At 40.5% G+C, this 18,479-nt stretch overlaps 1 protein-coding gene across 1 annotated transcript in view; it reads left to right on the plus strand.

Moving 5' to 3' along the window:
• The first annotated feature begins 1,822 nt into the window (after positions 1-1,822).
• The window catches only part of MIPOL1 (mirror-image polydactyly 1), a 201,385-nt gene continuing 184,728 nt past the window's right edge, over positions 1,823-18,479 (plus strand). The window contains exon 1 of the mRNA XM_054400707.1: positions 1,823-1,917. Coding sequence (XP_054256682.1) covers positions 1,823-1,917 — 95 coding nt within the window. The remainder of the gene's footprint in view (positions 1,918-18,479) is intronic.

Genomic DNA, 18,479 nt, shown 5'->3' on the forward strand with positions numbered 1-18,479 from the left:
TTTTTGTATAGCTGAAGGTTCCAAGCTTGAAAGGAAATGTGGCCTTTTGTAATCTAGACAGAGATTAGGAAAAATGGGTTTATTGGTACTGAAAATTATATAGCAAAAAAAATATACAGAGAAATGTTAATAAAATGTTAAAAGGCTGAGACTCTATTTGCATAAAGGAATAATATTCAAGTATAATATTCAGTTATATAATTTCCATGTATCAGCAAATAAACAGTAATTTCTTTGATCTATGTAAGAGTAGTGTGAGGATTGCTGTGGAAGTACAGAATAACTCCCTTAAATTAATAAAACTTTGAATGTGCTGACCTTTAAGTAATTAAAATCTCACCTTCAATGTTTCATTAATATTTGCCTTCATTCCCTTGGTTTAGGCTCTTTAAGACTGCTGCTCAATAAATACAGCAAGATCATCAAGTCTCCAGTGTTCCGTATCATCAAAAGGCAGATGCTGAAACATAACTACTTTTTTGTTCCAGAGGTGTGGGTCTCCTTGAACAATGTTCTCTTTGAAACAAATAGCAAGTGTAGTGTTAAGGTGAACTTGCTGCAGAAGTTTAACAGTAAGGAGAATTTGGAGTTCATCAGAGGGTGGAGAAACTAGACAGATTTGGTTTCTGCAGAAGGTATCACTGAGACAAAAAGGTTTATGTGAAAAAAAAAAGAATAAATTGTTCAGAGGGCATACAGTTCACACAGAGATATGTTTATAGACTTGTGTAACACCTGCTCCTTAAAAAAATAAACTCTGCTACTGTTAGGAAACAATGAAGTTTGTCTCACAGTAACCAAACCCCAAATCTACTTACCTCAACACAGTTAAATTCTCCCACTATCTCTTTTATACATGGCACATCTCTCTGATTCTTCATCCACCCCTCCCAAACCCTCTGCAAAGGGCAACCTTCCCATTGTGTTTAATGCCATTTACATTTGGCCCCTTCCCAAACCAGCATATGTGTGCCACAACTCTCTCCTCTTTAATAGTCCTGGCAGGGCTTCTTTCTGTTTGTAATTACCGTATTCCTTAATAGGGAACACCGTTCCTAGCCAGCCTGGGCAGACCTCCAGTGCTATCCTTCCAGAACGGGAACAACTTTTGCATGTGCAGGGGGACGGCAGGCAGCCCCATCACCCGTGCCAGGGGCAGCCACGAACAAGGCTCAGACCGCCGGGGCCTCCTGCTTGTCCCCGCCGCGCCTGGCCTTGCACCGCGTCTCCCGCCCGCAGGGCGGCGCCACCCCCGAGGCCCAGCCCAGCGGCCGCGGCCCCGTCGCTGCGCGCTCCTGCCTCGTCCCCGCCCCGGCCGGAGGCTCCGCCTGATCGCAGGCTTTGTTGTGGAGGCGCGGCGCGGGGCGACCGCACGCCGGCAGCGGGGAGGAGCGCGCAGGTAACGGGCTGGCGGGGCGCTTCCCTCAGCGGCTGTAGCCTAGCGAGGCTGTGGCTGTCCCGCAGAGCTCGGGTTTGAACTTCCCCTGTCTCCTGCGTCGAGGCTGCGCAGCGGCGTCCCGTCCCGTCAAGGCGGCTTCTGTAGGGGCTGCTTTGCCCTTCGCGCCTCTACGGGAAGCGGCCCTGTCCGGCCTCTTCCCCTCGCCCGCCTCTGGAGCCGGGCCGAGCCACCGCCCGGCCTGCTCCGCCACCTTCGGGCCCTTGCTCCACTTGCCGGTTGCGTGGGTCGTGGCAGACATCCCCGTCGACGCCCCTTGGCTGGGTTGCCTTCACCTCCCCCACGCCCCGTGGCCGCTGGGCGACCCCGGCTTGCCCGACCTGCCACCCGCTCTGCAGCTGGAGAGAGGAAGTATCCCGTGCGGGGATGCGCGAGTTTGAGTTTGAGAGGCTGTCGGCTCAGAGGGGAGGGAAGGGACGGACAGGCTGCCGCCTCCCGGGAGGGCGAGCAGTGCTGAGAAGGTAATTCAGAGAATCTGAGGTGAAACCTGTTCCAAACAAACTCAGGAGGTCAATGCAGGATCTTTAGTGTCAAGCTTGAACAAACTGTGGAGGGTACTTAGAGGAGTGGTAACATTTAAAAAGAGAACAAACAAACACCCGAACCCAAAACAGCAACAGAAAGGCCCCAACAAAACAAGAACTTGCTAAAATAAAGTTTGCACTTTGTACTTTTTTTTAACATGTACTTTTTTGAACTTTAAAAGAAGCTCCTTAGAAGGTTCCAATGAGTTGTGTACCTCGGCTCCTTTAGTGGTGAATTTGGTAGAATAGGGTTAATGGTTGGCCCTGATGATCGCAAGGGTCTTTTCCAACCTGAATGAATCTGTTTTCTTGATTGTATTGTGAAGGTCTGTTTTGTTTACAGAAAAAAGCTACAGTTTATCTATGTGGACAGTTTGGAGGAAAAACATTTAGTATGTGTACCCGGAGGCCTGTTTTATGTGACAGAAAACATTCTCCAATGTTTGCAACAGCTGAGTCTAGGTACAGCTTCAGGAAGTTGAATTGATTTGAGCTGGGGTCTGCAGGAATTTGCTCATGCTGAGTTTGGGAATTCAGAGCGCCCTACAGTGGCATAGTATCTTTTTTTAGTATTTCAGTGAGTTCTAACTACTGTTAGAACAGCCTTCTAGTTGTAGTGCTTTAGTCGTGGGAGAAAAAATGGTTAACCACAGCAATGTGCTTCTGGCTTAGCGATCCCAGACCTGTAAATTCTGGAGGTCGTGGGACCCGTGGGTCCTAGGGATGTCCTTGAGTATCTGTTGTTGGATAATTTTACTCTGGAAATACACAACTTTCATTCAACCTGAAACCACCTGTTTTGGGATATTTGCTTATTGAAACATATTATGGCACTAACTGAAATACCTTGTGAGGTTTGGCAAGAGTTAAACCAAGTTATAACAGTTAAAGTAAACATGCCGTGCTATGTAGTAGTTCTAGTTTTGTTTTCTTTTTCCTTTAAGAACGCAAAATGTACTCCTTCACAACAATGTCTTTCAGCTGTATGAGGTGTTTGATACTGAGCTGTATATACCAGTGATGTGCCACCAGCACAATGCCTACAAGCTCTTCTGCCTGTCACCAGTACAGGGATCAGCACTGATTTCAGGATGTTGAAAATGCTAAATTTGTCTTGCCTGGCTGGCAAAGGAGAAGTTACTGTAGTTCTGTTTTGCAGTATGGAAATTCGTGAGAAAGACTGAAAGTAAAAGTCTATACAGGACTTGAAAAAGTAGGGACATCTGCTGCAAGTTTTGGGGAAATGAGGTGGAGTTTTGAAGTTAGGCGGTCACTGCTACATCTCATTACTTGTAGTGACAGCTTTATCAGCAAGACTTGGTAAATCTGCCTGTCCAAAGGACTTAAAGTAACAGAATATCCATTTTCTCTCCTGGCTATTTCTTCAATAGATTAGATGCTTTCTCAAATTTCTTCTGAATGTTTAGAGGGATAAGGCTCAAACCAAACTGGTAGATCTTGTAGTCAAGGAGATTATATACTGTCTTAGATGTATATACCCTTTTTGTAGTTATTACAGGTTTTCATATAGTGATACTGCAAACTCTTTAGAGCCTGATTTCCATTACAGTTTGTAATGGAGACTACTCTGTCCAATAGTAGTGGGTAGCTAATGAAATTTTAAAGATCTGTGCCCTAGTTTTAATGTGATTAAATAATTAGATTTCTTCCCCTTTGTTTTGTTTCTATACTCACCTGATTTCCCTGTTAATTATTAGTTTGTCTGTTTTGGAGAAGGAAATGTTACTTTTGTTCTTTGCATTTTACTCTGTGCTTGTTGGAAGTCATTCTAGATGATGCTACATTAGAAATGCACTATCCTGGTGTTACTCTTTGCTTGAACAGTAAGAAACGACGCAGTTGTCCAGTTTACTATTTCTCTTGCAGCAAGACAAACTCAATACATTGTGTTACTGGCAGAAATAGGAGTACAGTGCTGACGCCCTGTGGTCCAGATCTGTCTTTGTGCAGTTAGTGGGGTTTTTAGTTTTTGAGGGTGCCTATGTTTGTAAAAGTGTAAGGAAGTTTTCAGAGCTTGCATGGAAGCATTAGAGGGAGAGAGAAAATACAGGCTTGGTAATTCTGTGTGGAAAGAGTCGTTAAATTATTCACTAGAATTGAAAGCAAGAAGATACACATGAGCTGAGGGTGGAGGGGCGGAATGACCTGCCTGATTATCAGTTTTGTGTAAAATCACTCAGGTGAACTTGAGAGAGATCCTAATGAATCTTTTTGCTACCACCTCCTAATGTTTTTAGTCCGTTAGACATAAGGCAAAATGGCACATTGATGGCAGCGCGCAGATCGTAGAATGATTTTAAGCCATGAATCGCTGATCTCACTTGATGTTCACTTTAGTGCAGATCTCTCAAGTCTATGCGGAGGCATTTTCACTTTACATCTTTGGGCAGCAGATATTTTGAAACTTACTTCCTAGGCACAGCCTAAAACTGCCACATTCTAAACCAAACAACTGGCCCATATGCACTGCAGTCTATTAACAGATTGAACTACAGATGGAACTGGCAGGTACTCCTGAAAGTATTATTGCAGGTTTTTGCCTTTTCATTTTAAAATAAAATAGTTTTGAAGGGATAAGAGAAATAGTGTTGAACCCTTTTTCATAGGATAGATACAGCTATGGAAAGCATCAGCCTGTATCCTGATTTAATATTACATTCTGCTGCTTTGAGCCACCAGCTTAAGTGGTAGGATGGTTGTTGTGCTGCCTGCTAGCCTCATGAGCCATGGTACAGGAACGCTAGCAGCCAGCTTCTCTTTCTCATGGTGTTTCTTGATACGGTCTTCTGTCTGTTAAGGACAGGTTGAAATGCAAACTGGCAGTTTCTGCAGAGTGGTGGCTTTTGGTATATTAAATAATACTATGTATTAGAATGTTGAAATTATTTTACATGTATATGGGGGTTTCTGTGACAAAGTTTTGGTAGCTGGGGGGCTACAGGGGTGGCTTCTGTGAGCAGCTGGTAGAAGCTTCCCCTATGTCATATAGAATCAATGGCAGCCCACTCCAAGATGTAAGAAGAGGTAAAAAAAAGAAATCCATGCAATGCCAACTGGAGAGAGGAGTGAGTAGGTAAAAGGAACAACTCTGCAGACACAAAGATCAGTAAAGAAGGAGGGGGAGGAGATGCTCCACGAGCCAGAGCAGAGATTACCCTGCAGCCTGTGGTGAAGACCACAGTGAGGCAGGCTGTCTTCCTGCAGCCCATGGAGGTTGATGGTAGATCACATATCTCCCTGGAGCTTGTGGAGAACCCCACACCCGAGCAAGTGGATGTGCCCGAAGGAGGCTGTAACCCTGTGGGAAGCCCATGGTGGAGCAGGCTCTTGACAGGACCTGTGACCCTCTAGGGGACCCACACTGGAGCGGTCTGTTCCTGAAGGACTACAGCCCATGGAAAGGACCTGCACTGGAGCAGTTTTTGGAGAACTGTAGCCCATCTCACATTGGAGATGTTCATGGATAACTGTCTCCTGTGGGAGGGCCCCTGTTCTGGAGCAGAGGATGAGTATGAGGAGTCATTCTTCCAAGGAGGAAGGAGCAGCAGAGACAATGTGTGATGAACCAACTGCAGCCCCTGTTCCCTGTTTCCCTGTGCCACTCAGGGTGAGGAGGTAGAGGAAAATTGGAAGGCAAGCTCATGAAGAAGAGAGGAGTAGGAGAAGGATAATGTTGTTAAGATTTGGGTTTATTTCTCATTTTCCTATTCTGGTATATTAGTAAATTAAACTAATTTCCCCAAGTCAAATCTGTTTTGCCAGTCGTGGTATTGATGAATGATCTCTCCTTGCTGTCATTGCAACCCATGAGCCTTTGTTTTTCTCTTCTTCTGCCCAGCTGAGGATGGGAAGTGATAGAGCAGCTTTGGTAGGCACCTAGTGTCCAGACAGGGTCAACCTACCATGATATGAAATATTGCTGGGATTGTTTTTTGATTATCTTAATATCAGTGAATCAATGTGTTTTAAAATACTTCTCTCTTAAATAAATAGATTTTTTTTCCCAGCCTTTCTGTATAAAATGTGAAACAAGCACTGCTTATCTGTCCCAACTACAAGTAACAGAAACATGATCACTTAGCTGTCCACTGGCACTGAGTTTATCATAATGCAGTATGTGTTGCTTATGGGTTTCCACTTAATGTTACTGAACATCAACTACAGATGAGAACAGCCTGTTGTATTTACTGTGCACTATTATACTTGGCCTTGTCAAATTTGTTGTCAGATTTATTTCGTGCTTTTCAGAGGAATTAAAACTCAGTAGTTCAGTGAATTATTTTGGAAGTGTTTTTTCTATTTTGAAAGCTAGAGTTGTGGCATCTGTGACCTGTAGTCAACATTATGTTTGCTACAGGAATATGTGTACAGCTGGGTTTCTTTCCTTTTTTTCTTTTTTTTTAATCACCAGAGCTTTTTTGTTGCAGATATGTAAAGGAATTTATTGGGGTGAGTGCCCAGTAGAAGGCTATTTGTACACGTGCTGCAAGTTCAGTGGGATGCGTCAGATCATATGCCAGATGACTTGCAGGGATTTTTTCCTTGGGTTCTGGGATAGGGAGAGGGATGAAGGGCTGAGCAGGGTCAGAGAGCAACTCCGTAGGCTATTTGCCATTATTGTCGTTGAAATGTATTCTAGAAATTCATTTTGAAACAGACATATATTTCTGTTGGTGACTTTATAGGTAGTTAAAATTATCATCAATATATTGCTCTCAGTTTTAGCAGGGGAAGAAATACTAAAACTGGCTCATACTATCTTTTCCTTATTAAAACCTGTAGTGTTATTTTGCTCAGTGTCACTTGCTAGAGTAGCAAACCAAGGAACAGATCCAACTTCTCTGTAAGTGAAACTTCCATCGGTCACAGCAGTGTGGGATTACACTGCAGGCTTGGAAGAAATAATTGGTAATGAATTCAGCTCCTGGAGGGCATTAATTTTTGCACCGTGAAATCCATAGTAAATTGAGTTAAGGAGATTCACATAACATGCTGGTAGACAAATGTTATCCTTTCTGTCCTTTTATGTAAATCTATTGAAGACAGAATTTGATCTTTAAGTTATACGTTCATTTAAATAGTAATATTCCAGCTAGCTATGTGCTAATTTAAATGTTAAGTGTGAAATAAATTAGAAAAATCTAATCTGCTTCAGTAATGTAGTATTAGGACAAAGAAGGATTAAAATGCTTGGTCATTGATTAGGTCTTTGAAGGGAGGGGGTGGCAGTTCCCCTCAGAGTTTGTGGAATGAATCAGAACTGTGCCGAAAATGTTGTGATGCTCTGCTGTAAGAGAATTTAACATGGGATCAAAGATTGCTGTACCTAAAGCAAACAGACTCAATTTTTAATGGTGTTTTTCAAATGTGCCAATATAATAATTTATGTTGACTTGTATTTAGCTTAGAAATAAAAATGTTAACTTGTAAAGCAAGTATTTAGTGCTGAAGAATTGCATCACAGTTGGATGTGTGTATATGAATTACTCTTGGTGGGACCAGAACTAGAAATTGTCATTAGTTGCAGATTTAGCAGATGAATGATACTAAGCTTAGATTGGCTTGGGGAAAGGGACTGGAACTCTCCAAGGCATGGCAGTTGATATGTAGGGAATGAAAATATTAAAATATTTCTCCTTTTTTGCAGAGTATTTACACTGTTAAAAATATTACTGTGCATTGTTTCAGATTTTAATATGCAAGGTTAAATATATTTAAATCCTAGAATGGTCTGGGTTGGAAGGGACCTCCAAAGGTCATCTAGTCCAAACCCCTCTGCAGTAAGCAGGGGCGTCCTCAACTAGATCAGGCTGCCCAGAGCTGTGTCAAGCCCCGCTTTGAATATCTCCAGGGGTGGAGCCCTAACTACCTCCCTGGGCAACCTGTTCCAGTGTTCTACCACCCTCATAGTAAAGAACCTGTTCCTAATATCCAATCTAAGTGTGCTTTTCTCTAGTTTGAAGCCATTGCCCCTCATCTTGTCACTACAGGACAACAGAAATGTTTTCTGTTTTTTAATTTTTATTACAGATACTACTAGATTAGTGATACAGGTAGTAATATAGGCATTCATTTGCTTAGTGTAAGCAGAGTTGGGCAGTCAAATACTCTGGAATCAATTTAAATCTATTTTCATAGATGTTAGTTCCCTTTTTCCCACATTTTTTATTGTTGTTTTCCTTTGGTAGCTGTCAGGATATCATGAGCTTACTGACAGTGTAAACAATTGAAGATAGAACAAAAAATTAGTCTTAAAGTAGTTAAATGCCTCCATTCCCATGCTCTATATCTGGAGAAAACCAAACAGTATTTAATAAGTCTGTATTCTTGGATCTGTTTGTAATGGTATTTATTTTCATTAGACCACAGGAATCTTGAAGTTAAACTTTTCTGTCTGCACCTGACTATGTATGATGAAAAAGGATGTAGTTCCACACCTATATCCTTCTTGAGTGTAGCCAGCATTTTCTCCTTAAAGGGACATCAGCAACCCAATAGTTCTGCTCCATTGTATTTTAAAATTCATCTTGATTAAAATTTCAATTTAGCAAGTGAAAAAGATACCTTGAAGTTTTAAATTTGGTTTTCTTTCAAGCTAAAGAAAATGCTAGCAGGGGGATTGGACTATATGACCTCCAGGGGTCTCTTCCAACCACTACCATTCTGTGATTCTGCTTCTCATTCATGGTGTTACACAAGTTCATTGTAGGAGATGTCCATTAGTCTCTTTGACTATTGTTTTAAAGGAGCAAGCTAAATTGGGAAAGCTGAGCCCTGTGGAGGGATGTGGGGGTGTGTCAATAAATTCACTGGTGTCCTTGTTCATCAATTCTCCATGCTTTATAAGATGCTCCATACAGCCTTGGATTTTATTACTCCTCTCTCCATTCCTGCCTTGTTGTTCCAACCATCTGTTGGTTGTTACCAGGTGTTCCTGGCTAAAATATTCTCGTGTTTTCCCACATATAGGTGCAGTGTGAGGGATATAGGTATTTCCATGATTATCTTATCCTAACCCTATTGCCTCTGACAGTACTGACTCCCACTTAGCTGCTGTCAACATGGTGTTGAGTGTAGGACAAGGTGTTTAAAAGCAAGCATTTGAGAGGATTTAGGGAGGTCACTGTTCTCTTCCTGCACTGTCTTAAGTTAGCTGCTGACCTTGCTAGACATACCTTGGAGAACAGAATTGGGGTAAATGGTCAGTCATTTGTTGATCCTTGCCACCTAAATGTGGCTGCTGCTTGGGCAGGCGCTAATTTCACAGTTGTTGCTTCACAGTCACCACAGTAAAACTTGTCCAGAACAAGCTCAGTTAGATACCTGAACTGCTGCACTGAAGTGGTAGCACTACTGCTGCGTTCTCTACTGCAGCCTGAGCTCTGTGCCAATGGGCGCAGAGAGTCCCAAGGAAGAAAAGATACTCCTCTTTTTTTGCTGTCAAACATGAATTGAAGTCAAAGTGAGGTTAGTAAGTCAAGGGTTCTCAATTTGAGAAATACTGCATATGACAGCAGTAACCAGTTTTGAAGTTAGGCATACTATAGCTGCATGAGCTGCAGTTGCTGCAGTGCAGAAATACCCTTGATAAAAACTGATGGCAGTCTCATAGAGGAATGGTTTTGTTTCTGTATATTTGAGGAATATCCTTCTTCTGAAGAAAAAGACGACCCTCTCTGATGTCCTAAACTGTGCAGATACTAGGCAAGTATCAGTAGTTTTTCTCATTATCTGTGTTTGCTTATTTGCTTGCTTTGAGAAGGAAGAATAAGGCTTAACATCTGTATTGGGAGAGTATGGTCATATATTTCTTACAGAAAAATGGTGGTTCTTTAGAACAGTTTTTGAGATACAGTTTTCAAACATTGAAGGATAATAAAAGATTGCACCTAGCATGTGTGAGTGCACACATCAGGTTCGCTGTTTTCTTCTGAACCAGCAATGCTTTCTGAGTATCCTGGGTGTGCAGAATCACAAACCAGTAGATGGAGCCCTGTGCCAACAGCCAGCCTTAAACAGGCTGGTGAGACTAGTGGCAGCTTCCCTATCCAGAGAGCAAGGCAGGAGTGGTTTCTTGAGAACATATCTGTAATATGCTTTATTCATGTGTAATAAGTTAATGTGGTTTTAAAATTAGATGTTTAGAATTAGCTGTGCAAGTGAAGGCAGTGACCATGTGCAAAGATGCTCAGAGACAGTTTGGTGGTGTTCATGGGAAGCAGACAATTGGGTGAAATGCCCAGACAGGTGCTAAGAGTGCTGCAAGTATGAGAGCTCATTTCCCTTTTCAGTCTGTTTCTGAGTCAGCTACTTGTTGGGTAGGCAGATCCTGGTTGTGAACATCCAAACAGTGCCTGCAGGAAGCTCTGAAGAAACTTACAAAGTAGAATAATTTCCCTGTAAGACTTAAGTTTTGAGATGTTTTTTTATTGTTTCTCACTAATGCTAAGTGCCGATTATTTTGAATTTTTTTTTTTTTTAGTATTGAAATTTGCTCAATAGTGCAGTTCATAAATTCCAAATCAGCAGTAACTAATCTTGTGTGTTCCCCATTTTGCACGGTGTGTGTCCACACCCTCAACCCAGTGCTGTGTTACATAGTTCAACTGACTGATAGAGTGGACTTGTTCTTGCTGGGGAAGCTTTTGTTGTGTTCGTGCCAGTGAAGTATATACATGAAAAATCTGCCAGATCAGGATTATTCTGTGATAGTAACAGGTACACAGTCTCTATAACATATACCCTACATGTCTTATTTGAAATTCTAGATTACTTAATGTTTACATTTCAAAACAATAGGAAGGGTGTGGGTCCCTGGTGTTCTTGCTCTGGTTAATATTTCTGTGCAGTAACACTCCTGTGAAGTACTTTATATCCCAAAAGAAAAAAGAAGTCATTCTTAAAGCCTGCAGGTTTCTCTGATGGCTATATGAATACTGAGCTAGGCTGCAGTCTGAAATAATCTTTGGAAATGTTTGTGCCTGCTGTTGCTTATGCATGTGAAACTGGCATTCAGATGTTAGGAAATGAGGTTAAAGATGAGATCATGAAAGCATTTATAAAAAATAATTTACTGAGTTAAATTTTGCTGGAATGGTATCACTTGGTTTGCTTTATTTGTTTTAAAGATTAGTGGTCACTTTGCTTGTGGTTTGCAACAATGAAATTATGGATTTTTATTAATGCAGTACATAGCAAACTGTAGTAGCACTCCAGCCATTCAAACCCAAGCACTTCTTGCACATTGGAAAGGGAGCTGATAGTATTCCAAATTGTTACAGCTTCAGTGGATTTTGAAAAGCAAACACAAATCACAGCTATGAGCATCCTTGTGCTCTGGAGGAAGAAAAGCAAAACAGTCCTGTGGTGGGTTGGCCCTGGCTAGCAGCTGAGGACTGGCACAGCTGTGTGCTTGCATACCACCCCTGGCAGGTGAGCAGAAGTGAGAAAACTCACTGTTCAAGATGAGACAGTTTAATAAAGGGAAAGGAATGAGAAGGGGGGGAAGTTAGTCTCTCTCCACCTCCCTCTCACAAGCATGGAATGGTATGGATTGGAAGGGACCTTGAGCATCATCTAGTTCCACTCTCATAGCAGGGGCAGAGATACCTTCCACTAGATCAGGTTGCTTAATGCCCCATCCAACCTGGTGTTGAACACCTCCGGGGAGTGGAGATTCATGACCTTCTTGGGCAACCAGTTCCAGTGTTTCATCACCATCACTGTAAAGAATTTCTTCCTAATTTCTAGTCTAAATTCACCTTTCTCAAGTGTAAAGCCATTCCCTCTCATCCTATCACTACAAGCCCTTGTAGAAAGTCCCTTCCTGGCTTTCTTGTAACAGGCCCATTTCAGGTCCTGGAAGGCTCCTATAAGGTCTCTCCAGATCCACCTTTTCTCCAGGCTGAACAGCCCCAACTCTCTCAGCATACCAATAGCCAGTGTCTGAGCCACAGCTGCTTTGGAACCCAAATCACACCCCTCCTTCTTGCTTTATCCATGTTTCTATTACTGAGCATGACGTTATACGGTATGGAATATTCCTTTGGCCAGTTGGGGTCAGCTTTGTCCCCTCTCCATGCCCACCTGCAGGCTGCTCTCTGGAGTGATAGAGTTGATGGGAAGCAAAAGCCTTGATACTGTGCAAGCACTGTTAACAATGGTGTATGTTTCACACTGCTTTAGCAAAAAATGCAAAACACAGTACCATGCAAGCTGTTATGAAATCAGTTAAGTCCATCCAATCCATCCACAGAATCACAGAATTAACCAGGTTGGAAAAGACCTTCAAGATCATCAAGTCCATCGAAACCAGACCCAATACAAGTGAGACATGTATTTCAGTAGTAAAAATGCTCTTATTTTATTTTTAAATGTGCTGTGAAAAGCATTTTGTAAATTCATAGAAACATGTATTGATATCAGAAACTTTGCTGGATATACATCTTAAGGGTTTGAGGGAGGAACATATAAATTTATATAAGTATCATCTACTGTACTGTCAATTCTTGAACTTACAAAATGTTTTGGAAGAAATTTGACTTCTGTGCAGCAATTGGCCACTACAGTGACTTTTCACATACAAATGAAGTTTCACATTTGACATTAACAATGTGTCTTAAGCCATCTTTAGCTTGTTTGAAAATCATCAGTCCTTTTTATTTTAAGCCATCTTTAGAGCTGCCATGCTTTTGTGTTATTTGAATATTTATTTAGTTACTACTAAAAGCAGTGATACTAGCTTTGGAAGAATATATGTATTTTTACTGCAGTGTTTATAAAAATAAGCACTTCTTTTCCCCCTCAAGGAAATAGCTACAGAGTTTTAGCTTATGTTCTTGTTAAAGGAACACTTTCTTTGGAGAGAAAGGGACTTCTGAAAAAGTTTAATGGTAGAGCTTTCAATGAAAGGCAGGTTATTGCTGAGGAGACAAAATGTTGAGAAAATGACATCCCAGTGAATGTTTGCCTTTAGAAGCAAAAGAGGAGGTTAATAATCTTGTATGAAACATGAAATAAGTAGTACCATCAACATGGTGGGTTTACTGGTCATTAAAAGGTGGGGGGAAAAGGCAAGCCTTCATTAAGCTTGATCTTAAAATATTTTTAAATAACCAAGACACAGATATGCCAAGTGTTGCACCTGCCAGTGCATGGAGAACATCCTGATTAGATGACTGATAACAAATGTTTTTCTGTGCTTGATGTGTCAGCCAAGTTTGGCAGCTGCCCTGAAGAAAGAGACCACTTCTGTGTATTCAGCTTTCCTTATGTATCAGCACCTGATTCTTTTGGGAGATCTTACATAGTGCCTGAAGCATTTAGCAGTGTAACGTATGTTGACTAGCAGAGGTTGTTGAGGCCTGATGTTTTGACCCAGGGAAGAATCAGAGATATAGAGCTAACAATTTTGATAAGCTTTAGGAAGAATCAGAGGTGTGGAGCTAACAGTTGTGAAAAGCTTTAGGAAGAATCAGAGCTTGTAGACTCTGGTTCCGTTTCTCTTGATCCAAAAGATCTCAGGTGGTAACTGAAGCAGGATTAGTTTCTAATTCTGAAATAAGCAGAAGTAATAGATTTTTCTCCTGATGGTATAGGGTACCTCAAAGACCTACTGATAGTTGTCTGTAGCATGAGATTCTATCACTGCTATAGTTTAATAATTTTTTGTTAACCAGCAATATTGAGTGGGGAAGGAGGTAATGGGAACTGAGCCTTGTAAAGCACTCCTGCAAAACAAAACAAATCATCAGGTTGTGCAGAGGCTTCTGACCTTGTGTGTCAGTCAGCTCCGACACAACTGAGAAAAAGATCTGTTGGTCTTCTGAGTAGTTTCTGAGTGCACATGGAGGGGACATGCACATCTAGACAGTTGCAGTCTAACTTGCAAACAGTTTATCTCTGAAGTCTGTGAACTTTTCATGGTTTAAATCTGTTCCTTAGCATCAGGGCTGAGTGAAATTTTAGTATTCTGAGTTTAACATTCAGATACATAAGCTTATTAGATCTAAGGCAAAGCATCTTCCTTAGAAATGCATGGTATGAAATTTTAGCTGAGCATAAGTCAGCCAACTAAGAGGGAAATTCACACAATATCAGTATGTCACGTGGGGTGCATCTGTGACACAACCTGTTCTAGAATGTCTTTAGTAGTCATGACTTCAGGAGTTAGATTTTTACTCCCCTTTGGAAGAAGGGGAGTTCAAGTTGGAGAGTTGTGCTGGCATCCCCATTCAGCTTTGCAGATGCAGTGTAATTCAGACTGATGTTACTGCTCTTTAGCCACCAATGAGCAGTTTTGTCTTTTCCCTATATCTAAGGCACAGATTCCAGGTGGATGTAACAGAATCCCTTTCCCCTTATTTTTTGTTTGTAGGACAGATTGGAGTCATTATTTCCAGGATAAGGAGATGGTAACATGCCTCAGTAATTCCTACAGGAACTATTTACAGTTTGGTAGAGGAAGGATATTCCCATTTTAGCCTAGATACTGACAAAGTTTTGGCAACTGTATGGTTTTTAAAATAGCACAAATTGCCTTCCAAAGATTTTTAGCTTATTTTACATTGTTTATATAAGTGTATCTATGTATACATTTAAAATAATGTGCTAGGCTTTTTAACTGCTTTGCAGGATTTGACCAGATTAAAGCTAAAGTGTGTGGGTTTCAATCTATCCCTATCTATCTGTTGCAGTACCATTGGACTGTAAGACTTATGTTAATGAATCTTTATTGATTTCAAAAAGCTGTTGAGGAATGCTTGTACCTACTTTTAAATGACATCTGGCTATATGAAAAAGATATCCACTAGAATACTCTTCCAATCAATTAAGAATGTATTTAATTGCTTAATTGTTTTGATAACAGACAAATGGTCTCATATTCCTGTGTATGAAATTCTAGCTATGACTATGGCTTAGGTAAACTGCTTTGATCACTTATTGCTTCTATCTTACAGGTCATTTGGAAAGTAAGAGTAGTTGCTTTTGTTTTATTCTTTTGTGGATTGGATGTAAATTAATCTCAGAAGTACAGTATCAGTATGAATTAATCATGCAAGTAAGCTGAATGGCTATTTCGTTATTTTATTGAAATGGCAAGAGTTTGAGAAGATCTTAATAGATTAGCCAGAATTCATTGGAAAATATCTTCGTATGTTTAAGGTAATGGAAAAAAAATTGCTTTCAGTACATCCTACAGAGATCCTGTTTAAAACAGATGACAGTCTGTCATGTTCAGTAGCACATCAGTCATCAGATTTATTCTAGTTCCTTAAGCTGAACGTTTCATTCAAGCTTGCAGATTGTCTTGTCAAGCTACCAAAAGCCTCATAGCTTTTCTGTCAAGCATACAGTTGTACCAGCAGTTCACAAATAAATGCTAAGCTGCAAAATTATTGTTTATTTTCTTTAACCTTTTATTCAATTGACTACAGTGTTCTTTCGTGTTATTTTCTCCACATGCGTTTATCACAAGGTATTTGGGGGACTGCTTCCTAACATGCCTCATCCTGACCACAGCCACTTCAGACCAAGGGCCACTCGTTTTGGGATGTATTGTTTTGACTCATAACAGTCTGGACCACCATGGTTATGGCATTCCTACTCTAATCACAAAGGGCCAGTGATCAGCTTTGTTTGCAGACGTGAAGGAATCCTGCTGCTGGTGTGCACGTGGCACTGGTGTGTCCAGTCTGGCTTTGTGCACAGTGGCTGTGGCCACAGACTTGTATGGAAATTTGGCAATTTTGCTATCAGCCCATAGAGCTGTACCATCCTTTGTATCAATCCATCAGAACCTCTTTGGAATTTTTTTTTTCCATGCTTTAGTGTGAATGTTTGTATTCAAGTAGCATGGCTGAATTAGGCTTTTTGCTTTTGCTACACATCTGCCACCTTGGAGAAAATAAATTTTTATTGTGGTGGGGTTTTCTTTCTTTCTTTTTTTTTTTTTTTGCCTCCTCCCTGACCTTCTCTGAGTCTGAGCCTTTTCTTACATGTTTCCATGTAAACTGTAGCACATGCATACAAAGTATACTTGAGCCTGTGTGGTAGTGAGAACTTGACTTTAAGACACAGTTGACTTTTTTTTGAAGTCCACATTGGTATATCTGAGGTTATAAAACTTTGGGGATGGTTAGTTGAAGTGATGTTAATCAATTGCACTAAGAAAATAAACTCTTAGGTGGGTGTATTTGTATAATTTATATTTAAGCCCAAAATATTACTTGGTAAAGTGGAATTGAGGGGGTTTTCTTTGTTTTTCATGAACCAGTCCAGGTTAGACTCTCACTAAGATGCTAATGCTATGGCATTCAATGTAAAGTAGTGACTGCCTTTTAAGAGAGAAAAAAAAATACTTCCTTGGTTATAATTTGCAACTGTTTAAAAAAAAAAATCTAAACTGTATGTTCAGTTTTACCAGGACCACCAATTTCAGAACTCTGTCCTACTTCTGATTCTTCACTGTAACTTTTGATTTCTTCTGTCATCATTTACATGCAGTGCTGCATTTTTATCTCCTAATATGGTATTTTCCTATGTTACAAAATACTGTTACTTCTTCATACTCATTTTTGGTCTGCTAAATTAACAATATGTTCTTTTAGCAGGCTTATTCCTTGAACAGGTATTCTGAAAGACACATCGTACGTGTCTAAAAAGGAACTGTGGGGTTGAAGCTCTAGATAACATTTAAGACTGAGTATATATAAAGAAAAAGATTGTTAAAATGTCAAGATAATGAAAAGTCAGAAAATAAATTATACCTATTATTAATTTTGAATTGTATTCAAACATAGAAATATGTAGTATAGACAAAAGCTGGTTACAGAGAGATAAAATTCAATTTTATACTAGGATAATTGTTTTATGTATTTTACATTTATTTGGAAGATCAGATAAAGGCTTGAAATTCTCAATATAAATCACAGTATGGTCCTGATGAATGCCAAGGTCAGTAATGGAAACCCCTTCACTTGCACAACACGTTACTGCTGTGAAAAATACCAAGTGAATAAAATGAAACTGGTAAGCACCATCTTTCCTACTATGTATTATTTACTTGCATTATAATGTTAGAGCTTTTGAGTGGGTTTGGTTTTCAAAGGAGTGAATAGGTATTAATACTCTCAGCATCCTCTGTGTATTATCTGTATCCAAATTAACATGTCTTTGTTAAGAAGAGATTAATGCAAACCTGATTTGAGGTCTGTGGGTGAAAATGGGACTGTTGCTGCAATAGCACTGAGAAATTAGATTGGCTCTGTTCAAACAGGCTTGTGTGTGCTGGCAATGTAGTTGATGGGAACCCAATGCCATGTGGTTGGTGGAACTCATGATTTAAAAATACATCACTGTAATAAATTGTTGCATCTTCTGTCAGGAAGGCTTATTTTGTCCGTAATTGGATCTCTGAGGAGAAGGAAATTTCTGTCTTGAGAGGGGAATTCAAGTATTTGCCAGAACGATGAAATGGATTCTAAGTCTTCACAGAGAATGTACCCTGTTGATGATATTTGGAAGTGACTCCAGTTCAGGTACCTCAGCTGACCACCTATGTCAGTCCAGACTAAAGGAGGAAACAACCTCTAGGTCTACCAGATTGCAAACTAAAATTTGAAGCACATAGGTATCTACCTGAAATGACTGCCACTCATCTTCCCACAAAAGCCTGATTAAAAAAGTTGCAGCATTCAGTGACAATTTTTTCTATGTGTAGTGTATTGGAGCTTTTGAGTCCTAGGGCAATAAAAAAATAGACTTCCCAGCATGGCAATCACTTCACAAAAAGTGTTACTAGACCTGACAGGTATTTTGTCAAGCTGGACGTTTTTCAGACATGTTGGCTTCCAAAACCTCTCTTGTTTAGATGCCATTATTGTATGAATAGTGAGTTCTACAACTGGTGCTTGTTACAGAGACTATTTTCTGGGCTTCTGTCAAAGGACCTTTGTCACTGAGGTCAGTAATTTGCCATTGTTACCTGAGTTAAATTATGTCAGAGAGCAGTGGCAATGAGTAGGGCTCAATGGCCCTAGGGTACCAATCTGATGTCACTGAACAGCTCTTCTAGGTAAACACTGGGATTATAAATGGTCTTCAGTAGTTGTAGTTTGTAAGCTTGTAACTTGTTCTGCATTAGCAAAGAGCCACTGTGGTGAGATCAGGATCTGACATTTGGTTAGTCTTCAAGGTAAAGGGTTTTGCATACCAAATGGTTTAACAAACATATTAACTTCTATTATGACACTTTGTAAGCTTCTTCACGGCAGCTTTCATTTGCTGGGCTGGTGATCAGGTCTCTGAGGTCTGCCTCTTGTGTGACTGGGCTTTCTTTCCAAATGGCAAAGGTCATTTGGACTGCAGAAGGTCAGATATGGAAATGAATCTCCCTGCAAGAACAGGTCACCTCTCTTTTGATACAATGGGATTTCTCTCAGGGTCATACTGAGGACCTGATCCACTAGCTTGTTCCA

Source organism: Indicator indicator, chromosome 4 (genome assembly GCF_027791375.1).
Source record: "Indicator indicator isolate 239-I01 chromosome 4, UM_Iind_1.1, whole genome shotgun sequence".
Taxonomy (NCBI): Eukaryota; Metazoa; Chordata; class Aves; order Piciformes; family Indicatoridae; genus Indicator; species Indicator indicator.